The sequence below is a fragment of the Aquila chrysaetos genome, chromosome Z (genome assembly GCF_900496995.4).
Source record: "Aquila chrysaetos chrysaetos chromosome Z, bAquChr1.4, whole genome shotgun sequence".
NCBI classification, from domain to species: domain Eukaryota; kingdom Metazoa; phylum Chordata; class Aves; order Accipitriformes; family Accipitridae; genus Aquila; species Aquila chrysaetos.
The window spans coordinates 31,231,073-31,256,620 of NC_044030.1; the positions used below are offsets into that span (position 1 = coordinate 31,231,073).

Below are 25,548 nucleotides of genomic sequence, written 5' to 3' on the forward strand. Positions count from 1 at the left end.
AGATCTGAAGCAGCTCACCTTCTGTCTGGCTACACAGGACCCTCCAAGGACTGCCTGAAAGCTGCAGGACTCCTTTTTCACAGTCTTTCCTAAGCCAAGCCTATTCTGGCTTGGGGGACGCATTCTGGATCCACCACTCTGGCTCTACCATCACATCGCAAACCCCCTTATTTAGGGAGATCTAGCATCACGCAGCAGCTCTACAGCCAATTCATCATTTTCTACAGACATGGACAAACAGCCTCTCAAGAGATCTCCAGCACCTATCTTAAAAGCAATATCAGAAAAGCATGCAGCACATGGGATCACTGTGTAGGTGAGGCAGATACCATCGAGTCACCACCGTCGATCACTCCACTGCATTGCCTGGGAACTGGCTTTATGCCGGCATACAGTCCTGCACAACCCCTTCCAAACCACAGCCACCAGCACCGAGCTCAGCAAAGAGCCTTGCAGGGAGGCTCCTTCCAGAGAGACATCACTGGTAGAAGGATGTATAGAAGCATCAATTATGGACCCGTACTCATCTCTTAAAAACAACAGTGTCTGGAAACACCTGTTTCTCCTGTCTCACAGTCACACAGCCTCTGATTCACTTAGGTTCCTGAGCTGCCAAAGGATGCAATTCCTCTAAATTTTAGATGTCTGCTTACCTACTGCAGGTGCACAATCACATATGATGGCACTGTGAAAAGGAAACAGTGCCTTCTCTCAAGGACTTTCCCCAGTGAGCCCATGACTTCTGGAAGTTACAAAAACATTACACTCCAGCAGCCAGACAATGGGCTGCTATGCAGGTGACCTGGCTTCCCTAATCCACCACGACAGGGAACAGATATGTTCAAGACAGGTCTTCAAAAGACCATAATGGCCTGGAAATGCTACCAGCTGAAAATTGTCTGAGCAAGGCAATGCATTTGGCCAGATTCCCAATCCTCACTGAACACGGGGAGGACAGAAGAGACATGCCCACCTATCCGTGATGTTATCTGTAACAGTGGCACCACAATGACATTTTGGAAACAGTTTTGCAATAGCCATAATGAGCTCCAGCTCTTGCTTTGGCCAGCTGGCCAGGATTCAGTGCAGACTGAAGAATCCAGCCTGGAAATTTTAGCTCTTAGTTTCAAACTGGACTCGCCCAAAATAACAACCAAATTTTAGGCAAGGGAAACTGGATTATTCCCAGAGGATTCATTACAATGCTACTGTGCAGACATGCTGTAGCTTTCCCAGGCAGTATGAACAAGAGGAGCGACTTCTGCTACTTACCAGCGTCACTGATGTCTCGGTTTCCCACCTGTATGCATCCCAGGCTCCCTGCCACCGTTGCTGTCACAGCAACTACTTCAAAACACTGCTCTGGGGACCAATTCAAGCCATCTTCACAGGAGTGCCCAGGAAAAGTGTCTTGCATTCCAGGATAGCCTCAGACTAAAGGGACCTAGCAACACAAGTGCTTTTGAAATCACTCTTCATCTGCCTGCTGTTCCCTGTGCTCGGTGGCACAATCAATGGCAAGCCAATGGAACCAACAGCAAGGGCTGTTGGCACTTACCAAAATCCCAGCCCTCCACTTGACAGCACAGGGTATGGCGAGGGCTTTTGTGAACGTAAGGGGAGCAGTGCCATGCCGTACACTCACAGGCCAGGGCGCTCAGTGCCACCTGCCATCCAACTCCACACCAGCCACAGCCTGGGGACCATCCCCTGCCCTGCCCCAGGCAGGGACAGCAGTCCCTGTCCTTTACAGTCACCTGGAACAGATGTAAACCACGGAGGTTAAGGCAGGGGTGTAGTGAAATGAAGGAGGCATTGAACTCTCACGACTCACCCCTGACTAGCCTGAGCAGGAACGTGGCTTCCAGGCAGCATTATGGCTTTATGGTCCCACTTCATTCCTTGTTAAGCAGGTAAACAGAGCCCAGAAGAGCTGGTGCCTGCTCGTAGGGATCTTCCTCTGCAGGTATTGCAGCACTGAATGCAGCCTTACAAGTCTTTTGGTCACTCACATGTACACACACATTTGGCTGATGCCTGAAGGCATTTGGTACTGGCTAGCAAAGGCCTCCAGTACCTCAATCAGACAGTAGACCCCTCTGCTTGGTGGTGGTGTTTCACTGCTTCTAAGAACTCAGCCCATTTGCAGAGGATGTGAAGCAGAAAGCACACAGCTTTGACCTGCAGCTGCCCCCCACTCCTGCCTGCCCCTGCCTGTCACAGTACTTCTGTTTTAGAATAATTTCTTGTCCTATGTCTCATTGTCAAAAAAAAAAAAAAAAATAGCCTGGTTTCAGATTAGCATAAAGAAATTCACATTGGCACTGACAACAAAGTTACGAATCTACAAAAAAGATCTACAAAAAAAGAGAACCTGGAAGCTGCCTGAAACTGCTTGTCTAGCCTTAATTGCAGATGTCTAAATGCCCCAAATTGGTATTTTGTAAGACAGAACAAAATGTACATTGATTCCATGCATGAATCAGCAGCCCTTGAACACTACCTAGCAATCTTTTCTGTTTCAGAGAGCTATTTGGTGGCAATTTAAATCCTGAATGATGGCAATTCCACCAGGTCCTAAGGAAATTTGTTCAACGGCCTAATTGCCTTCACTAGAAAACAATTATATTGATTCTGATAGCGTGTATCCGCAACAGCTATGCCATTGGACTGGAGGCTTTTGCTGCATTGTCCCTCTTCCTCAGACAGATACCTGAGCATGCCCATGAAATGACTTGTCAGTTTCTCTACAAACAACCTTGTAGATCAAGTTTCTTTACTCTCCTGTCCTACAGGCATGGTCTTCAGGTCCAAAATTAATTGTGTAGCTCTTTTCTGACCCCGTTCCAATTCTTCAACACTCTCTGAAGTGCTGACACCAGGACTAAGCAGTGTTCCTGCACTGGGCTCCCCAGCACATTTCTCCCCTGCTCCTACCACTCACTTGAGGACTGCAATCTCTTTCTTAGCTGCAGTACTGGGCTTGGCAGTCATGTTAGCTATTTATCTTCCAAGCCCTCTGCGCCGTCAATGCATTCCAGATAAGGCCTCCAGCCGTACTAGCTTGACCTCCATGCTTTGCTCCTAGATGCACGGCTTTGCATTTAACAGCACTAGACAAGCCCAGCTTTCCAGGCGACTCAGCTGTGCTCCCACAACTGACCCGTTGTTTACCTCCCCTCCATCTGCAGGATCTCCATGTTTGTGCAAACAATTATTTGGTATTTACATCACTGACAAAGTCACCAGGTATTGCAGGGCCAGAAGCAGACACCTTCAGTAGTTTACGAGCATCTTCTAGCTTCCCTCCTCCCTGGTGGAGGATGACTCTCCATCTGCAGCCATTTTATGAGAATGATCACTTCCCCTGGGCTGTTTACAGCAAGCCACTTTGATTTTGTCTCGTGTGTACGCCTGTATCAGAGTATCACCAGGAACAAAGTCAGTAGCCTTCAAATCTATGTATAATTATGTCAACATGATGACTTTTATCACCAAAAAATCATACTCTTATCAAGAAGTGGGATCACGTTTGTCTGACAAGGCCAGTTTCCCATTCAAGGGAAATTGGCTAGCATCACCCTGCCTTCTCTCAGCTCTTTACCAGCTGCAGAGCCTATCAGCCTTTTTGCGCTTTGAGCAAACTGAAGTTTGGGTAGCCTGACAAGCTTCCCACTCATTGTCCCAGAATAATGCTGATACAGTAGGTTTTTTCCACTCCCCTTAAGTTTTTCAAGTGCCTATATTAATGTTTCAAAGAGCTCCTTGGCTTAGTCTCTAAATATTCTGGACTGTAAGCTAACCATTGTTAATGTTTTGTACATTTAAAAACACTGACATGTAACATTTTTCCTAATTACTGGAAGTAATTTCTTACTGGAGCAGAAAATACTCCCTTATGACCAAGCTATGAATACGCAGTCTTCTCCTTTCCAAACACCAAGAAATAGTTACTGATTATTTCTGCCTTTTTTTTCTCATAAGCAACAATTTTGCAACCCTGTTCAGTATGGAGCCTGTACCACTGCTAGGATTTCATGAATCCCTGATACATTTTAAAGAATGCCTTCTTATTGTTCCAAACCCGCTGCCCAAAGGCTCTTCATTGGTACCCTTCAGTTGTCTCATCAATTGTCTGCATTTCCTTGCAGATTACTTGTCCACATCGCTTCCTCTATTTTTCCATTCATTGTATTTTGGTTTTTTTATTGCTGCTTTCGTCTCCTCTGTTACCCAAAACAGCTTTTTTTAACTAAAGAATTCATCTTCACAAATGCAGAATTGTGGTTTCTCAGGGACCTAATATAGGATTCTTGAACAACTCCCAATTATTATTCATATTTTTATGCTTAAGTTCTTCCTCCCACTTTATTTGGCCTATAATTATTCTCAGTTTGGGGAAACTAGGCCCCTGTAAAGCACCAATCATACATATTACTGGTTGGGACTATATATTCCCTTTTCACATCGCAAATTAAGTTCAATCACGATTACTTGTACCTAAGCAAACATCCTTTTCAGTTCAGTGCTTAATTCTTTTTTATTAACCTGGATGAGGCCTGAAATTGCATTACTCCAAGCCAGCTGTGATACCTTCTAGATAGAGTGTTATTCACCTATATGTTTTAGGTGAATATGTTTCTTCCAGTGCTGCAAAAACATACCTGAAATAACTACATGGAAGTGTAATTTTTATCTTTCTTCTCCTCTGGCACAGTTCCAAGGAGCTGCTCACCCAGGCATTGTGCAATACTGGTAAGAAGTACTTCCATGCCCCATGTTACTGTTGATCAGCTACAACCTTGAGCTTTCCATGTCTTCTTTTGACTTACCAACAGCTTGACAGCAAATAAAAAGATATGTGGTGTCACCCTCTTTTCTTTCTCCTTCAATCCTTCCTAGAAAGCATGGCTGTAGCTACTTTATTTTTAAACATTCCAAACAGGCAACTCATCCCTCTGGACTCCAGCTGTAACAATAGCCCATTTATCTTAATAAAAAGGCCTTATAAATTCACACAGGGATGGAACTTGTGATCAAATTACCCTAGCCTAGCAAGTCACTGTACACTGGCTGAGCAGCAGAGACTGTCCAGGAGCCCAGACTTAGGCCGTGCTGTAGGAATTGTTTCAGCAGTAATGCCTCCACCAGCAGCTCCCAACCACTCTTTACATGCCTGCATTTTGCAGGGTGAAGCCTTTGTGCAGGCACTCGGGAAGCTGGAAATGCACTCAGGAAACTGGGAATGCAGTGCCCAGTGCAATTTGCTGAAACACTGGCAAGACGCTGGGAGCAAGCAGCCAGACTGGGAGGAATGGGTCTGCTTAGTCACCTCTCACCAGTGAAAGACTGGAAGGTACACTACCTGTCTACCAGGTACCCACCATGGTCTTAATAAGAATATAGATATACCTCGCCTCAGGATGTCTACAACTGCTTGAGTACAGAAATCTCAGTCCTAAAAATCCCCAGACACCATTTTACCAGACATACCAACAGTGACAGGCCTTCACTTCCTCTCTCAAAGACCTACTGAGGAATTTGGTATGTTTGCACTTTGGGGGATACCCTGAAACTCCACGGCCAGGAACTTCCCCAGCCATACAGGGAAGTCAGTGGGGGTTCTTGTATGATTATAGGCATGGGATATCACAAAGCTGAGGTTAATCAATACACACAGGTGGTCAAACTGCTGCACATTCCTAGCAGAATGGGTTGCTTTGGCCAGAGTAAGGTAAGAGCTTTAAAATGGAACGCAGAACATCAGGAGCAAACCTCTGACTACCTAGTGCTGGCTCAGGCCATGCCTTCCCACCTGGGACGGTCCTGGGCAAGTGGGCTAGCAACCACAGTGTCAAACCTTCCCAAAGCTGCACAGCCCTGAGATGCCTAGTGAAAGACCTGGGAGAGTTAGTTTTGTGCTGATCCTGTGCAACTGTGGAAAGATAAGCTGCTTTAGCCTTCTTTAGCGTTAGATTCTGACATAACTTACCTGTCCTTCTGGGTGCTCATCAGAGGGGTAAAACTGTAGAAAGAGACCAGTGGATTTTGAGCACCTGAGTGATTTAGCCAGCTTCCCCCTGCGAAACAAGTAGAAAAGAAGCCCAAAGCAATAACAAAAACTGCTTTTCACCCTGTTTCTTCAGGTGTACCAAGAAGCCAGGACTCAATGGTCTGATGAAAGGTTTGCAGGCGGAGAGGCAGGAAGATGCTTAGGACAATGTCCAGATGAAAGTTCAGATTTTCTCAGCAGTTAAAATCATCTTCAAGCAGTTAATCCAGGACACCCAGCAAAGGTAAAGCTTTTACCTGAAACAACTGAAAATTTGGCCTACACTGAATTAGAGGAATCCAGGGCTGTAGCATCAGTAGCAGGTTCCTCAACAACAACCCGTGCTGGGACACATCCAGCAGCACATCACTGCAGGGCTGCAGCTCTCCTGCTAGTTGAGAGCTTCTGGTGTTATTTATGTAATTCGTTCCCACAAGAACTCCAAACACTTGCTCTGAGCTTGCAGAAAGCTCTTCAAAATGCCACAAGGTGCCAGAAAAGCAAAGCCAGGGAGCTGTAGTGATGCAGTCTCAAGCTGTCTTCCCTCAAGTGTGAGCGAAAATAGGCTTGAGCCGTGCTTGGAGCAGGCTTCTTGCTTAGCCAAGTGCAGCACACCATGAAACCCATCTCCTTGGTGGGTGTAGGCTGGCTTATCCTGTGTGACATCCCAGTAAGCCAACAAGTGCCACTTCTGAAAGGTGAAGGGGGCTAACCATACTTGGGGTGCTCTCAAGACAGTGACAAGGCATGATACTCTCCCCATAAGCCACGCTTCTCAGTGAGGTCTCTCACTACAGCTATTGCAAGCAGCCAGTGTGAGGATACCTCACTCCCAGACATACCCAGCAAAGGCAGCCAGCACCGCAGCTTTTACTTTTGGGAGAGAGAAACATCCATGGGATGATGCTTGCTGTCTGGCTCAAGTAGCACCTCATAGCACCAATTTATTTGCAGCAAAATCAGCCAGAGTTGATGCACAGTTGCAAACCCAGTTGATTTGAGCTTTGACAGCCTGATGGTCCATAAAGATGTACAAATATTTTTCTCACATGGTACTGTTTGGGGGACACAAGGGGAGTGGGACACACTGATAGATTATAAGTAATCCACACAGAAATTAAGCGTTTGAGTAAATAAGATGAAAATCAGACTCTAGCACTGAGTCCACTGATGATGCAGCCTCTGTGCAAAAAGAACCGTGCTCAGAAAGCAAAATAGGTCAACTGAAAAACATGTAAAAGCTGCCATTAAAAAAAAAAAAAAAAAAAAAAAAAAGATTTGGTAGACCATTCCTTGCTTCATATAAGTCAAGTCTAAAACAGTGTATCTTTTTTTGCCAAAGATTAATTTGAGTTCTGGCCAAAGCTAGCAATCCTGCTAACCTTGTTAGAGCAAAGAGTCTGAGAAATGCACACGGCCAGCTACCTGAATCTTCCCTTACACAGTTATATGACAAGATTGTCATCACAATAAATCGCAGACTAAACACTATTACACATTTGGTTTTAATTGACAGGACTGTTCTTAAATTGCATGGATGGATCCCTTCATAAACCCCTCCTTGGTTTCAGACTGCACAGCCAACTGCTCCCCATTTGACCTCTGCATGCTCAAAAAAGATAAGCCTCATGAAAAGGAAGGAAATGTGAACATCTGAATGCTCCAGCAGGGACACTGACAAGCTTAGGTCAGCTGACCTGTCCCTTATCAACTTCCAGGCCCACTCCCCGTTCCCAGCGAGCTGATGGAGGTTGAAAGCTGCTGTGTCTGAGCACCAACCTTTACTGCCACTTGTCTCAGGTCAAGTCTCCAAGCATCCACCCACAGACTGCATGCTCCAGGAGACTGGACAGATGCATGAGAACCCAGAGCATAACCCAGACTGCAGGTGCTGTGTGCAGGACCACCACAGGTGTCAGGGTCAGGCTTTGGAAGGAAAAGTGCTGTTGCATCCCCAAGAGTACCATCTCTGGGTTGCAATCAACCAACTGCCAGGTTGCCAGGCAGGAAGAGTTGCTGCCTTCCAAGGGCACAGCACATGCAGGGGTGAAAGCAACACTAACCCAGAAGGCCAGCCTGCCCTGGCATCTCTCTTCCAAAAGCGAGTGGGACGACCAGGAGGAAGGAGAGTGGGCAGCCAGCTACCAGCGCTCTCAGCCGGCAAGTCCTGCACAGGACACCTAGCCAGGTCCAGGTGGATGCACGCTCTCTGTTCCCACTGGCACTGCTGGCGTAGCTCAGCATCTCCAGAGAGAAGTCATGCCCTTTGTTTCAGGTGCTCAATTCAGCTACCCCTCTGGGAAATGCAGCCCACACCTGCCCCTTGGGGCAGGAGTCCAGCACCTTATGTCCAACAAAGGCAGAGCACCTACAGAGTGGCTCTTCCCCTGGCACCTGCCCCCCATTCAAGCTGTCAGGGGCTGAGGGATGTTTTGAGCCAGAGATGGCACCTGGGACATGGATGAGACTCCCTGGTGTGACTATCCTTCATCCATCTGTCTACTCCCTTTGAAACTGTTTGCACGTCTTGGTGTCCAAGCATGCTTCATCCAGGCACACTGGAAATGAATGATGTCTTGTGTGGATGTGCATCTACCTGCTAAGCCTGCTGCATGATAATAAGTTGATTGAGGGACCCAATCTTTCCTCTATTATCAAAAACAATGAAGAATTGTTCCTGCTGCTCCCTTTCTGCATTAGGGCAGATAAAGCAATAGACATCTTAAAATGGTGTTTCAACCTCCTCATCCTACTTGCAATCAACCTTTCTTACTAGCTAATAAGAGCCTTCATGAAGATTATAGGAAATAATTATAGGATTATAGAAAATTGCAAGTCAACAAGGGTAATGGAAAACATATCCTTTCCAAAAATCCTGATAGCTTTTTGCCAGCTTTCAAGTTTACTTGGTAAAGGCAATGGCATCAGTGAACAGACTTCTGAATAGAGTGTATGGCAGTAGGAATTTAGAGAAATACAAAACCAACACATCACATAGTGAAGACAGGGGAAAGAGAAATGGTAGTTAGTAGACCTGAAAATGTAAATGCAGATGAGAAACAACAGTGTAAGCTACTGAAGACCTCTGCAGGGGAAGTTCTTTGCCATACAGCACTCAACATACATGTCAACAACCCAGAGGGAAAAAAACCACCAGCAAACCCCAACTTTATCATTAATGGATTTTGCAGATAAAACAAAGGTCAGGGGAGCAAAATAATTGGGGCAAAAGAGCAGAGGTGCTGTGTAATCTGGATCTCTTGTTAAAACAAATATTGTCTGCTGGCTTGCAATTCGTCTTCTCCACAGAGCAGACAGGGACTGGACCACAACAACAAGGGTAACACTCTCTTTCCTGGGAAGCAGTGAGAGTAAAAAGGACTTTGAATCCCCCAAGCATGAGCTCTCAGAAAGCCACTGTGCCTGAAAGAACCACAGACAAACTCAGATGCATAAACAAAGAAAGATGAGGATAGTGACAATACCACTGTGCCAAGCACATGCGTGACTGCCATGATGTAAGACAGACGCTGCTAGGTCTGGGAAGAGCTGAGGGAATAGTTAACATGTAGAAAACGTGCCCTGCTGGGAAAGGCTCAACGGGTTCCCTTTGCTTCATTTAACAAAAAGAACATTAAAGGACAAACTGATTACAGTTGCAGTACCCGCACAAGGCAGAGAAAGTTGATAGCTGAGGCTCTTTGGTGGAATACAAACTCTCACAAAATTAAATGGTTGAAAGCTGAAGCTGGGCTGTATTCTTGGGGTAAATGTGTCCAGGTTTGTTGAAGAAAACTAAAAATTAGTCTTCAGAACCACTGTCATGGGACAGAAACCCTGTCACTGGGATGCAGGAGCCAAGTGGGATCCCCGTGGACCTGGCAATCCAGTCTCGGCCAAAAAGGAACCGTCCTACAGCTTCTGGATGGGAGGGTGACAGCAGTGCAGTCCAGTTCTTACATCAGAAAGGAAGCTGTCTTCTACAACTCTGCAGGCAAGTGCCTTTAGTTTGTCCAGACTCGTTGCAACCTTGCTGTCCAAGGGAAAAGCTGGCAGCTACAGTCCCACATTTTGGGTTTAGTAATAGGCAGTAAGTAGTGAACCCTCAGGATCAAGTGTCAGATGGAGCTGCAGCATCAGGCTGATCACCATAAGTCTGCACCAACACCTGAGAACATGCAGACCAAAGCTTAGCACAGAGGCACCCAGCTGAATGAGCCAAGCCCACATCCCCTCCAACTCCTCACTGTCGGCTGAGTTGCTGCAAAAAAGCATCCAGCCCAGAGCTTCTGTGTGCTCCCTTCGATGTCAGAAGCACAATCTGTTATTGAAACTGTAGGAGCAAGAATGGAAGGTCCCTGCATTGAATCCACTGAAGCAAAGAGGTGAAACAATGAGGTTCTGTCAACGCTATTGCCTTACTCCTGATTTATATCACAGGTGCCCAGTTCCGGAGTAGCATCAAGAAAAAAGTGTGATCTTAGCTAAGTTAGCTTGATTTTAATATTAAAAATGACACCCACTTGTGCGTAATGAGCAGGTAAATGTAAGACCAACTTATGAGTTAGGTAATTACCTAGACAGGCATAGAAGTACTTTTGTTACATAAATTGCAACCGATCATGTATTTTGTAACCACTTTTTCTTTCATCCTGATGTGTATATAAGACCCTGTTTGCCTTTCAAGTGTGTGCTAGCTTTGTGGAGATACCACCTAGCACCCATCTCTGCACAGACATGAAATAAACAAATATCTCAACTCTGCGTGTTATTGGCTCTTCATACACCAGGTGAAGAACCCTGTTTTGCGACAACACCTTGAGTAGCCTCTGATGCCTAGGACTCCTCTCAGCCCACTGACAGTGCTATGCTTCTCCACAGCAACAGTACTCTCACCCAAAGCTAGAGGAGCTCAAGTGTCACAGAGTGTGTCTGCCAACCAGCCTATTGCTGACTTGTCAGAGGACAGCGGGTTAACCCAGTCACGAGCACTCTCAGATCAGTGTACACAACTCGTCGCCCAGCCCTCGATAACCGGGAAAAGAGGAAAGTGTATTGGCATGCTCACACTGTAACACAGGGAGCCAGCCACAGGCAAGGGGCAGTCCATGGGAGCTGCAAGAAGAAACGAAGCCACATTTACTGCCTGACATCTTCTGTTTCTGCTATGTAGTGTGCTGAGCAAAGGGCATTTTTAATGGGAAAATCCAGCTATTTGATACACGTGCAGACTGCAGATGCAAGGAGCTTATAATGGCACATATGACCAGTGCAAGCCGGTGCCACAGCAAAATCTACAGTTGGGATTTCAAAGCCCTACTCCAGAGTCCAGGCTGTTTGAAACAAAATCTTCGCCCTTCTGAATGCAGAGACAGCAGATCAGCAACTGAATTCCCCTTTTACTCTCTTGGAGGGAAGAACCCTGAACTCCCCAGGTAGTTAATAAGATCTTAATTAAACTCTAATTATGCCAATAGAAATGCAAAGCCTTAGCTATTTCAGTTCCCACTAGCCAGCCCATTCCCCATTCCTGATGTCTAGACTTGGAGGCTGCAGGTGTGTCTACACACAAACGGAAAACAAAAACAAATCTAGATCACAGACTCCAGCAGCCAAAGATGCAAATAAGATCAATTCAGTCGTTTCAGCTCCAGTTCATGTGCAGAAAACCCTGATGTTCCCATCACCTGAGGAGAGAGGGCTGTTCCTGACAGGTACATCTTGAAGTTACACCCTCGGGGCAGAAGGTGCAATCAGGGGCAGAAGATGCAATCAAGGTTACTGCAAGTAGTGTCCCATCCAACTTGTTCAGCAGTGAGTGCTCTGCTCCTCTGTCAGCTCTTTCATCAAGCAACTGCTCTTCGCTTTGCTTCAAGTTTGGATCTGAACTACTCCTTGCAGAGCTCCCACTGCATGCCTCTCCGGGCCCTTTCTTTCTCTGAGGTTCTCTGTCACTGCTGTTGTCAAAGGTGAATGGAACCGGGGTCTTGTGAATGGAAACACTGCCAGATCTCACCTCATCATCCCCAAAATTTAAGACAAACATTATAATTTATCAACTCAATGTAGAAAAAAAGCCCTTTATTTGAAATGAAGAGACTAGCATAATTCTCTCTAATTTAATATAATATCTTTTGGGCCTAATATCAAGCCATCACTGCTGTTTCTCTGACTTCCTTAGAAGGGGAAAAACCAAACCAACCAACTGCTCTCTCCACATGTAACAAGGCAGTAGTGTCTCGGCTTCCTACTTTCCCCACAGATGTGGTCTCCTCCTAAATAGTAGTTTTATACCAGGGGCTATCAAGGGTGGCCCTCTCACCCAAGTAGGTACACAGATCAAGCAAGAAAAATTATGTTGCTGTTATGTCAGGAGGGTTGTATTTGCTAAGCAGGAGTCTACAGCTCTCTCAGAGTCCTGTTAGTGGTCCAGAACTTAGAAGAGTCCAGAACCCTTTAGAGAAAAGCAGGAATCTCTCAGCGCTTTGTTGCTTGCAGAGGTTGCTCTTTGAGTAGAAACATGGACAATTAGTGTCCTAAGTAACACAAAATGATCAACCCTAGAAGCCTTTGCTTCATTTTCTCTCTGTAACTAACTGTATGAGGAAATGGCTGAAACATGCAAAAGATAAAACTTTCAAGTGCTCAGTCCCAGAGCTGAAGCCAGGATTTCAGGAGCAGTCAGTCCTTAGTGGCTTCCTGCTTTCTACTGCCACCCAAGGCAGCTTTGAAGACTACTTTTGAAGATGTAGCCATGTATTCAGATGCTTAGTTAGGAACAGAGTGTTGTGGCAAGGTCTGGACACAGGAAAGCCACGTGGGGAAAATAACTCTCAAATCAAGAACAGCTAACAGGTGGAGTCTTCCATCAAGTGTCCCAAGCTTGGAGAATCCAAACTGGCCAGGGTCTTGGCTAGGAAGTGGTCATGCCTGGACAGTGTTTACACACTTAAGCCTCAGTCCCACACAGAGAGTAGACACAAGTCCAAACTTGTGTTCAAGATCAAACAGGTCTGTGGGAAACACAGGCTGGACACCACCCAAGCGTGCCAAAGCACAGCCTGTTTATGAGTGCATGACACAGGTCGGGCCAAGGCCAGCTCATTTTCTGAGCCAATACCAAACTGATGTTCATGACACAACAGCAGGAGCCAACAGCAAAGCTGCACAGGCTTTAGGCTGGAGCACTAATGCCTCCAATCCAGCAAACATGTACGCACATCCATAACTTGAAAGGAATAGTTGGGAGGTCTGAGGGACTGACTCCAGCGCTGGAAGTCAGCAGTGGCAGACTGGATATAGCTAGAAAGCCTTTTATCTTCTAGAAGCCCAGATGCTACTAGGAATGAGACTTGCATCCTTATAGGGTATGGCAACAGGAGAGGCACTACCCATGAAAGAAAAAAAGTGGAAGAAAAAAGTCTTGAAGACAAACTAGGATAGAAACAGCATGAAACAGGAAAATAAACACCATGGCCCTGGCATGAAGACAGACTGATTTTCCCATACTCCCTAAAGTTGCATGTATCTTGGAACAAGAGAGGGGGATTGAGGAGGCAGTAAAGTATTTCACAGATTGTGTACATATCATTGTGTACCATATAGAAATGATACTTTTATGGCCCAGCTATGCGGGCAGCCAGCCTGAGTTGAGCAAGAACAGAGAGATTTGGCAGGTAAAATAAGTCATAAAACAAAAGATAGAGGCAACTGGAACCAATAGAGCCAAAGAAAAAGAGCACTATGACAGGCAGCATTAGCTGTTGTATGGGGGGGGGGTGGTAGTGGTGGTGGTGTTTATTTTTTTCTTCTCTCTCCTCAAAAGGAGAAGAAGGAAGTCTCTAGCTTGGGTTTGTCTGCACTTTGCAGTTACTGAATATTGTGCAACCCCATGGAGACAATGATAAACTGTTCCAGACCTTCACCTGCAATAACATACCCACACCAGCCAGGCCTTGTCCCACAGTATGGATCAATAGAAGGACCTAGCTAATAACAATGTATTGCTTGTAAGTGGCCCGGGAGTCCTCCTCACCAGGTAGTACAACCATGTCCCAAGTGAAAGAAAGAGCAAAGCCTATGCAGAAACATAAACTGAGAGCACTAAACTTGCTTCTCTGCCAAGTAAATCATCTCTCTGTGACTGCTGCAACAAAAAAGCACTTCTTGCACAGGATTAGACCATTCCTTATGGCTTTGTGTCCCCATTTTCCCCAGCGTAAGTTTGTAAGTCCTTCCCGTGTGTTTGCTCACTTGAAAGGCAGACACAGCAGTGGTCTGACACTGGGGGTTCCCAGGCAGCAGCACAATACCAAAGGAAATAATTTTCAAAGAGCCTATTTTAAAGTCTTTGTTTGGTTTATATTAAGCACATAATTAACTCAACTGCCTGAACAAACTGAGAAGAAAGCTCTGAAATCAAAGATCTACAGAACTGCCAACCATGAGAGTTCACAAGTCAGGTTCTGAAACAACCATGAAATTGGCTTAGAAATATAAAAATCACGTGCCTCTGGTTCTCCTTTTCCTCGAGCTGCCTGTATTGGAAATCTGCAATGGGCAGAAGTGAGGGTGTGAATTTGTAGTGCAGTAGCTGCTCCAGACCTGCTCCCACAAGGGACAGCGTGCTCCTTCCCCCTGGAAGTGAGCAGACATGGCAGGAGCCACAGCTTGCATGATGCACAAGCACATCTCCACCCACCGTGGGGTAATCACAGGCTGTGATTGCCCTGACTAACGCTAAGTTTCTCCAGCAGTTCTGGTTACCCTGGCCCCCTCAGCTGGGCTCTCACAATAAATGTCACCAGGTTGGGCAACTCTGGATGTTGCAGCTCTATGTCCCCACCCCATGCAGCTTCCCAGCTCACAGGGTATTTATGTCACCTGCAAAGGAGCACAGCAACAGCCACTCTGTGAAGCAAGCTGTGTGAAGGCCTAAAGTAAGAATCAACAGTTGCATGAGCTTAACAAGACCTATATTTCACAGCCTCCCTACCAATTTCTTACAAGGCAGTGGAGAAAGCACATGCTCCCCCCAGCACTTCTACCATGCTAAAACAGAGTGGCAGCATTGGCAAAAGAAAAACACAGGCAATAACATAATAAAGCCTCAACCAGATAAGAGGTGGAGGAGATGGGCCTTCCCAGCCCATTCCTAGCGTGACTGCAAGCAAACAAGGACAGCACACGGATTCAAAGCAGCTAAGCAAAAGACTGGAGATGCGAAAGAGGCTGACCAGCTCCAAACAAGGGAAGAGAGGAGTGCAGATGCCCTGCCTACACCTAAGGACTGCACAGGTGATCCACCCTGGGCTGCCATGCTATTCCCTGCACTGTGGTCCCCCACCAAGACTGGCCGGGGTAACAGCACTTCTGACATCAGCCCCGAACTGCTGTCATTGCCCTTGCTGGGCTGCACCTCCCCTTCTGCTCCTTCCTTTCCAGCACAGGAAACTCTGCATCAGTGATCAGCAAACAGGCTTCAGAAGGCAGGGGAAAGGGTCAGGCATCAGTCGAAACTCCCCAGCCCTGTGACCAAAGGTCGTCCCACCTTGGACTACCAGGGCATGCTGCAACAGCAGGTCTCACCTATTCCTAAGCAAACGCCACTTCCTCCTCCCAAACTAGCACCTCCCTGCAGCAAAGGTACCCCAGGCCAGAGAGCAACCTTATGCCTGCTTGTGATCCCAGTGGGCAGGCAGAGACAGCAACAGATGCTGCTCCCTGGTGTATTTAGTTCAGAGAGGAGAGCCCACAACTGCCCCCATCCAACACAGGGACAACACATAAGTCATTCTACTTGCCTGGTTATGACACTACCTGAACAACGGTGCTAAAGTCCAGCTGGTTTGCAAACACAAAGGCACTTGCACAAGGGCCTGCCATAGCCTGTGGAGCATCCTGCAGGAAGCTGTGCTGACCCTCACCTGGTCTCAAAGGAAGGGGGAAGAAAAAAAAAAAAAAAAAAAAAACCAAAACCAACCAACCCCAAAACCCACTTTTCCCAATGCAGAGGATGGGCCTCTATTTCTGAGGGCACTGAGAGGTCCACCAGGATACTTTTCCAACCAGCACTTACTTCTCAGCTTTACTCACAGTGCCCCTGCTTCCCCAGGAGATCACACCTTTCTTCTTAACTAGCTATTACCAACGCAAGTTCAGACACCCAGCCCCAGCCTGCCAGGGGCTCCTGCAGGGCAGCCCAGCCAGGGTCAGACAGCAGACATCCAAAGGTCCAGTGCCTCTTAGGGTGGAGCCTGCCAAAAGCTGCCCAGGGAAAAGGACAGGGGTCTCCCCAGGCCAAGCCTAAATTAATTTAGGACGTGGCCTGAACTCCTACAGCCAAGCAAACTCCCCTGAAGGCATAGGTAAAGGCATGGGCTGCAGGGAGCAAATGCAAGCCTCCGGGTAGGGAGCACTTACCCACACCCCAGCCCATCCTCTTGCTGCTGCAACCTCCACCCGAGCAGCCAGCCTGGCACCCTGCACACCACGCTGTCTCACCTGGGAGAAGTTCAGCCCATTGAGCGGGTGGCACTGTTCCTCCACCTTTTCCACAGCGCCTGTTTGCTTCCTCAGCCGCTCTGCTTCCTGGGCCAGGTGCAGATCCAGGACGGGCACACCTCGCGACTTGATGTCTACCTCCGTCAGAGAGTTCACCATCAGCATCACCCACACCGGCCTCTTCCGCTCCCAGTTGCCAGCAATGGCATTGAAGAGGTAGTCTGCATACAGCCCTTTGCCCCGCTGGTCTGGGGTCATCCAGGACGGCATCATGAGCTTGACGTACTCCAGGTGCCGCTTGAGCCGGCGGTAGATGTCGCGGGGCAGCACATCCTGGAGGTTCTCCCCCTGTGGCAGGAGCTGGCAGCTGGTGAGAGCTGAGATGGTATAGGGGTCGGTTAGGTCCAGCTCGAAGTACACGATGTGGCTCTGCTGGAAGGCCTTCTTGGAGTTCTCTGGGATGAAATCCCAGACACGTGTGTAAGGGACGTGGATGGTGCCAAAGAAGTAAGATGGGGGATCTCTCTTGATGGTCCACAGGAAAGAGTTCAGCTCGCTTTGCTGGGGGAGAGGGAGACACAGCTGAGTAAGTACAGACATTTACGCTGGGCCACTGCAGTACAGGGCTTAAGGAAAACATGGTGCCAAGCCAGCACGTAACCTGGCTCAGCAGCTTGCCAGCATCGACTTTTCCTAAAGTTGCTTCGCTCACACAGAGTCCTCGTTGACCACCCTTTTTCTCAGGTCTTGAGGTCAAAATTCAATTTTCACTAATTAAAAACACAAGAAGATTGTCCTTGGCTTTCTCCTCCTGAAAGCCAACACTGGGTCTTCTCAACAGTAACGCTACACCGGCTCATTACCTGGCTATCTGCCAAAACCAGCACCGGAGCATCACAGCCCAAGCAGGCTGTGCTCCAGGCAAGACACTTACCCAGCTTTTGCCTTTTATCAAGTCAAAAACTGGCATCACTTTGCTGAAGCAGAGCAGGACAGCAGGGTTTCAATCACCTTCACCTTGACACCTCTCACTTCAGTACAGCAAGGCACCTTTCGTCAAAGAAACTGCTGTGACATTTAGTCAAATGGTGCCGCAGCATCTCAGGAGAACTTTCCGCTCCGAGCAAGACACCAAACTAATGAGTAACACAAAACACAGCTTGCAGGCAGACTTGCTGGAGAAGGTAGAAGTACAGTTTTACAGGGATGTAGCACATGGCAGACAGACACACAGTCAAGACCCCTCACAGCCCAGTTCTCATCTTTCTTAAGGACCAGAGAAGTGCATGCAATACGTTGGAAAATAAGGGAAGAAATTCTGCAGGCCAAACTCCGCCTGTGGTTCCAGGGCATACTCTTTTAAATACAGAGGACAAAAAAGTTTCTTTCTTTACATTAGCTTTTAAAACCTCTCAAAAACCACAGCCATCAGGAAGTCAGAATCAGACTTTAAATTTGTTCTGCTGCAAAATGTGCCTTGCAGCATACCCAGGAATACCAGAGTACAAGGCTATGCTTAAGCCCTAAGCAATCCCGCAGGACATTGAGAGCAGATGGGGTAAAATGGATCCTGCATCGATCCTGCCAAGTCACTTTACACCAGCAGCACGCATGACCTTCATCACCTGCAACATGGACCCTGCTGGTGCAGTGGTCCTTACTGGAGCAATGGACACAAGCAGTTTCTATCCATCTGCACAGACAGGAAGAGGTAGCCTTTGCATGTCTAAGTAAGAGGACAGGCTTCCAGATGCACTCAAACATCTGGTCAGCCTCTAGCCAGCAGATAACTCTAGCTTCAGCTCTGAGGCTAAGTGTGCATATGTGCTGATCTAAGAAGCCTGCCTGACTGCCAAATGCAGAACAGGCTGCTTGGAGGAATTTATGGGAAGCACATTGCCTATAAATTTCTGATACTAAAGACCCAGGGTCAGAAAGGTTAATCTTAAAGACTGCTCTGCAATGGCTCATCCCAGACAACCATCTTTAGCAGCTCTCTACGTCAAACCCAGGCCACAGATCAGGCAGCACTTCAGCAAAGTACGACCACCAGTCCGGCTTACTAGCGTGGACTGACAAACCAGGTATACTCCAAAGAGCTCTTCAGACACTTCTGCAGCACATCAAGAGTCTGAAGGATACCCCAGACCTTGGTAACACCATACTACAACTCTGGATCCTATAGGACAGTCCTGGAATGCACTCCTGAATTACAGACCATAAAAACTCTCCTGAAGACCATGGGAAGAAGGAAGAACAAACATGATGGAGCACTGAGAGGTAAAGAAGATACAGGGCAACAGATGAGTACGAATCTGACACAGACCCACAAAGAACATAGGAAAATGAATACACAAAGTAAAACAAGGGAAAACAAGACAGGGTTCCCTCCTGTCATTAGTCGGGGGGGGGGGAAATGGAAGGACACACCACTGTGGTGAGAAATGAACTGGAAGTAGTCCTCAGCCAGCAAGGAGGAAGGACCAGAAGTGCTGCTTTCTATCTACAAGCAAGTGAAAAGACAAAAGAGGCACCTGGGACAGGCACGAGGTCGGGAGGTCAACACTCCTTCACTTCACACAAGTCTGATCATGTACATGTACACAAGAACAGCCATGACTGTGGGGAATTGTGAGGAACAAGTGTTCACCAGCCAACTTAAAACTTCAATTCAGCTCCTGAATAAACCCAGCCAGAAGGCTCAAGCCCAGATGGATGGTACCAGGCTTTAACACAGATCATCAGCACTGCTCCAGACTACTGCACACAGTCCAGCTAGAAAGGTGTTTGGCATTGCACTCTCACTTTTTTTGCTCTGCAAATCCCCCCAGCTTTCACATTCGGATACTGAAAGCAGAGTAATACTGCCAGTTATTAGTAGTACCACTGAGAAAATCACACAGGCCATCTGGCACAGAGTAAATAATGCTTTCCTTTAAAAAGTCTGCAGCACAGGCAGAAGAAAGCAGCCTGAGACCTAGCAAAACTTCTCACACAGTCCTAGAGACTGAGACCTTACAAAGCAGAACAGCTGAGCACCCTTGCTGGCACTTCCATGCCAACAGGAGCAGTCATGAGCTTAGCAACTCACCCCAAGTGCCACTCAGACCTCCCTTCTCAGAATTCCTTGGAGCCAGCACGAGGGGACAGTGAACAAGCCTCAGTCCCCCACAATTGATAGGAAACCTCCCCAAACCCTGCAGAGCCAGCTTCTGAGCACCAGCAGTTGGGTATCATCACCAGGTGACGCTACAACCACAGCTCACGAAGCTCAGTTTCCCTCCAACAGGCAGCATGACAGCTGCTCAGGACATGCTAGTGCCTCACATTCCTTTGGCATCTCCTTTTCCTTCAGGAGGTGAAGACTGGAGTCCCAGCACTGCTCTGCCTCCATGCCAGACCCCTGCAAACAGCCTGCTACTGCTGTGCGTGAGAGGGAATGGGCCAAAGTCCTTGCTGTGTCTGAGCAGTTCTGTGCTTCCCCTGCTGTACCTTCTGGCACTCTCACACCCCTGTGCACCTCCTGGAGTTCACGCATGTTTCACCGCAGTTTCAAAGAGGGAAAAGCAAGGGTATAATCTCTCCCCAACACTGTAAAAGGGAAGCTGTTAAACAATGCTCTAGGTGGCTGTGAGATAGCACAGTAGCAGTGCCGAGGCTTGTTCAGCATCGCAGTATATGCCGTCACTGGCAGTGCGTCTCTCTCACCTCACTTCCCTGAGAGCGTGCAGTAGATAAAGGTGCTACAACCCAATTTTCCTTTGCAGTAGGATCCTTCTACACAGCTGTTACATCAGAAAGGGGTGCTCTAAAACCAGCATAAATTACAGTCACAAGTGGTGTCCTGGAGGCTTAAGAGAGCTGGGTTGTATAGCTCCAGGAATTTCACTTTCAGCACCATAACAACAAAAAGTCAGGTTCACGTATAGATCAAGATGCATATTTCTGTCTCCACTCTCCATTTATGGGTGGTACTTAATGCATTAGTCATGATGGGAGAAACTAGGAGCAAGAGGAAAAAATGGAGGGGCAGCCTAAGGAAGAGAACAGCAGTCCCACATGAGAACACAGGTCTCCCAGTTTGCTGCCACACAAAGATCTAAGGCAGCGTCACACTAGCCATACCACACCTCCTCTGTCCCTCAAGTTTAATCTCCCACTATGTAGTCCCAGATCAAGGTATTTCTGAATGCTCAGCACTATGACACAGTGCATTCTCCCCTACCTCACCTCCCTAGGTGAATGACAGCTGGCTGTGAACTGATTCAGAGTATCAGCCCAGCCAAAAAATTGCTTGGAACGAAAAAGGAGAAAGAGAAAGGAGGCTCAGAGGGGAAGCAAAACTGCTGTCCAAAGACCGAGGAACTGAATGTGAACTCCAGACATGGGAAACCTACACCTGGTCTGCTTCCTTCTACATCACTTCTGCTTCCTTCCATCTTCTGTCTGTCTCATCGATGTAGACTATACATTTTCCAGCACAAAGCGTATAACTCACTGTGCAGGTAGGTGCCCTCTGTGCCTTGTCTGCCCCCTAACCCTCATACTCACTACTTGGTCCCACAACCACATCTTCCAAACCTCAGCGCAGGATTGCACTGTTTCTCAATCCACAATATTCTCTTAAAATTCTTTTGCTTGCTACAGAAGCCAGAGCATGTGGCATGCAATATTTCACCCAGGCAGGCAGACCTATAACCCTCCCTATATGGCTTTCTCCCTGCCTCTTATCTATCCTGGTGTCGTATCTTGTCATGTTCATTTATACCTAGTAGAGGCAAAGATTGTGCCTTTACTCACCATGTGAAGTGTCCCATGCATCTACAGTAACGCACAGAGAAATACTAGGCACACTTTTAATAGTGATTCTCTTGAGATTTTGCCCACCTGCATTACTGACACTCTCAAACTCAGCTTAAGACTGCAAGCAGAACTCGCCTGGGGATAAACACGGTACTGGCTCCAACTATTAAAAGAACACACATTCAGTCTCTGTTTGCCAGAAATGAAAAATAAAAATCAAATTTTTTAACTAAAAAAGCAAGGGTTGAGAGATGACAGATTACTTGCTCTGCTGAAGTGCATATATGGGGAAAGGTAGCCATTTAAATTAATTGGCCTGCTGTCATGAACAACGCATCATAAAATACTAACCAGCTACAACCACAAGCATTCTGCTGTTAATCCCTGGATTCTGACTTTAAATTTACCAGTACACTCCTATGTTAAGCAAAAAGAAAGCACCACCAGACCACGTTACTTAGTAACAGGAATATAACCCAAAGGATTCCAGCATACTTTATTTTAGATTAACTGTTTTCAAAGCCTTTCTTTTTTCCTATTAAAAAAAGAATGATGGGGCACATTATTGGTTGCAGCTTTAACTGTAATTTGGAGTGATGAGAAAGCCCTCTGAAGTATTGTACGTACATTCCTTAAAATAGCAGCTTCTCTCTTTCAGGCACTGATACATATATTTCTTTCATGACAGAAGCTTTAGGCAACCTGACAAAAAGAAGAAAGGTATACCTGTAATCTAGAGAGGTAAGAAAATAGATCCCATAAAAACAAACAAAAAAGCCTTCCCAGATGATGCAGGGACAAGGAAGAATATTTTTTCCCAAGGGGTTGGTGTAATTATTCATAAGGATACACTCAACAGCTTTGCAAGTAAGGCAGACGATGCCATTCCTAGACAGTGTGGTTACCATCACTGTCCTAATGACCCTAGGAAACAGCCTCCAATACCAGAACTACAGGTGGTCTCACATTTTAATGACAGAGTAATTAACAGATAATGAGCTACCATTAACACATTTCACCCCCAGTTTTCCTGGTAACTGGCAGAAGTCCAGTCAATGCCTCCTGTGGAAAACTCCCTGCATGTCCCACCAAATCAGTGAGTTACCCGTTTCTGTAAGTAGGACTTCTGCTGCTTAGGCTCTCAGGGGCTGTCCCCTTCCTTCTTGCTCTCACTAGCTCCTTGCAGTAGATTTAATGCCAGCTAACAGATTTTGCACTTGCCCTCAAGGGGAAGGGGGCACACACTCCAGAGGCTTGACCTGGCTTTATGGCAGTGTCACGGCTGGACACTTAAAATTCCAGTTGACAAACTGGTTCCAGGCACAAGCAAATTTGTGAGGCACCGTCCCCCAGGGTAGGGTTAAGCTTTCTAACCCAAGCTCAGGCAGACACCTCCAGTGAGGCACATGTTGCTTGGCATATGGTTGAATCAGCAGTGCCCTAAATCCTAGGAGACATCTCAGCCTCTACGTCAGCAGGGGGGCCAGCATGCTCAGCTGGAGGCAGCAAGGCCCCTAGACCAGGGGCTACCTGTAGGTGCATGTGTAGGTGAGAGAGAGAAGAAAGGTCACATAGCAGACCTTCTTCATAGTTCTCACACCTACCCCTGCACACCGACCCTGCAGTGAGCCCACTGTGGCTTTGGCACCTCCCCAGTGCAGCAGCTCTGCATTTACTTCTAAGGTCTTCCAGTTCCCTTAACAGCTGTGCTGGGGGAGGTAACGGTGCCTGGGGCAGGAGATGAACACAAATGGCAAGACACATGTCCCAGGAGCTCCCAGGCACACAGCACCTCCAGTCAGGCTGCTTCTAAGTCCAAGCAGATGCCAACAGACAGCACAGATGGTCTGTTAACACTAACAGATGCATTAACACAAAGTAAGTTCAGGAAGGCTTTCCCTACATGATTTTCAGTACTTTTATCTCAGAAACTTCAGTGAGAACTGTTTTTTCTCAGTGTCTGATTTTTAATGGAAATGACATCCTGCTCACAAGCTTCACACTGGCCAGAACATCATCACCCCTAACTTGCAGCAGGGACCCTCAGCTGTGCTTACCACCCACCGGAGCCAGGACAGCCGATGCTGCTCCTGGTCACTACAGTCAGGCTGATGAGCAAAACGTAACACAACTTAGAAGCGTGTTTCCACTTCAGGGGCACGACCGTTTGCTGGTCGGAACCAGCTCCGACACGCTCGGCGTTCAGCAGTAAGGCAAGAGGCTACCCCCAGCGAGGGATGCTGACAGCAAGTCGCTCCAGGCGAGCCTGTCCTGTTGCGAGCGGCGTAGCTCGTCCCGCACGGCGCAGCCAAAAGGTCCTGCTGGGGCTCATCGCGGGGTCTTCCTCCTCCGTCAGCACCCAGCGGTGGTCGTCCTACCTGGGGCACGGCCCTGAGAAACCACCCTCCCCTCCGCGCTCCCGCCAGCCACCCGTGCCCGGGCGGCCGCTGCCCGAGCTCCGCACCCAGCGCCCGCCGCAGACCGGGCTCACTCGCAGCCGGGGCGGCCCGGTCCGGCCCGGCCCGTCGCACCCCACCCCACCCTCTCGCCACCGCCCCCCGGGGAAAAGCGACGGCCGCTCCGTGCCACCCCCCCAGCCCCACGCAACTCCCGCGGGGACGCGGCAGCCCCCGCGCTGCTGGCCCCGGCGGCCGGTGCGGTGCGGCGCGGTGAGGCGGGCGGTAGAACCGCCCCCCGCGCGGGCGCTTACCTTTCCGCGGAGCGGGCAGGCGCCGGCGGGGCCACGGCTCTGCCTCGCTCTGGCCAGCAGGAGGAGGGAGCCCTGCAGCAGGCAAAGCCAGCCGGGGTGCACCATCTCTGCTTGCTCCCACACTTGGCACAATTTGGGGACGGCTTCCCTTTGCTTTTTTTCCTATCCCCCCCCCCCCTTGTCCTGCTTCCACACCTTCTTCGCCCCCCCCTTTTTTTTAATTCCCCCTCTTTTGCCTTTTTTTTTCCCCTCCCCCCCCCCTTTTTTTTTTCCCCCGGCCGACCCAATCCTAGAGCCCTCGCAGGAGTGGCCCCGTCCCCTGGCCAAGCCCTCCAGCCGCTGCCCCCTCCTCTTAAAGGGTCCCGTGCCGGGCGGGGGGGGGGAGGAAGGGGAGGGCGCGGGCCCCGCCGCACCGGGGGCGGGCGATGGGCTGGCAGCGAAGGCGGAGGCGGGGGGGTCCCCCGCGCCCCACCGCCGCCGCCTGGCTGAGGCAGACGGCGGCGGGGCCGGCGGGCGCCGCGCATAGTGGCGAGACCCCGGCCTGGCCCCGGGGGGCTGGGGCGGCTGCGCCCCCCGCCCCGGCAGCCCCCGCCGCGCCCGGGGCCCGCAGGCAGCGCAGCGCCCCCGGCCCTGCCTGTCCCGTGCCCTGCCCTGCCCTGCCCTGCCCTGCCCCGCCTGCCCGCTGCCTTGCCGGGCCCTGCGCAGCCTGTCCCTGCCCTGCCCTGCCCTGCCTGCCTCCGCTTCCCTGCTCCTGCCTGCCCCCTGCTCTGCCTGCCGGTCTCTGCCCAGCCTGCTGCTCTCCTGAGGTGAATATAAAATTGGATGTTGTGATTCTTCCCAAGTCTCTTTATTGACCGTCAACTTCAGACTGAGAAACTATTTCGACTCGTTCTTGTTTCAGGACGCCTGTGCCAGAACTGTGTGTCCAGTGTGCTTTGCATGAGCAGTGTGATCTATTTAGGTCAAAAATGCACTGAAGAACATATCACCGTCCTTAATTGTAAAAATCAGCTGTATTTGCTGAGGAGACTGGTGTTTAAAACCTCACAAAAGTACATGCTGCTATTAATCACAGTCTTAAAAATAACAGAGCAAAGCCAGAAATATGCCAGCTTTTAGTCCAGTGTGAATTAAAAGAATGAACTTTCATAGCTCTCAAAATATTCATAAGAGGATCTTCCTGATAATTTTAATATGGCATGTGTAATTCACAAATAGCGCTTTTAGGGCTTAAGCTAAGAAAACCTTTAGAGTACTAACTCTCCATTGCCCACCATGTTGTATGGTGCTATTGTATGGTACATTCCCCTCGTGCGCCATCCCCATTTGTTTTAATTAAGGACTTTGAAACAGAAGAAGCCAAAATCCGTCGAAGCCGTAAATAAAAAGGCAACAGAGGTCAAACAAAGGGGAAAAAGTTAGGCCTCTCTATGAACTGGCATCTGCTTGTTTAAGTAGCAGAATATGGTGTTGCTTTTAA

At 48.3% G+C, this 25,548-nt stretch overlaps 1 protein-coding gene across 7 annotated transcripts in view; it reads right to left on the bottom strand.

The window, feature by feature from the left end:
- The window catches only part of TRABD2A (TraB domain containing 2A), a 92,796-nt gene extending 68,579 nt beyond the window's left edge, over positions 1 to 24,217 (bottom strand). For all 7 annotated transcript variants that reach the window (XM_030005607.1, XM_030005604.1, XM_030005608.1 and 4 more), the window contains exons 1-2: positions 24,069 to 24,217; positions 16,556 to 17,116 (exon numbers count right to left, since the gene is read on the bottom strand). In XM_030005607.1, the coding sequence (XP_029861467.1) occupies positions 16,556 to 17,116; positions 24,069 to 24,173 (666 nt within the window). In that variant the 5' untranslated portion in view covers positions 24,174 to 24,217. The remainder of the gene's footprint in view (positions 1 to 16,555; positions 17,117 to 24,068) is intronic.
- Between the last annotated feature and the right edge of the window lie 1,331 nt (positions 24,218 to 25,548).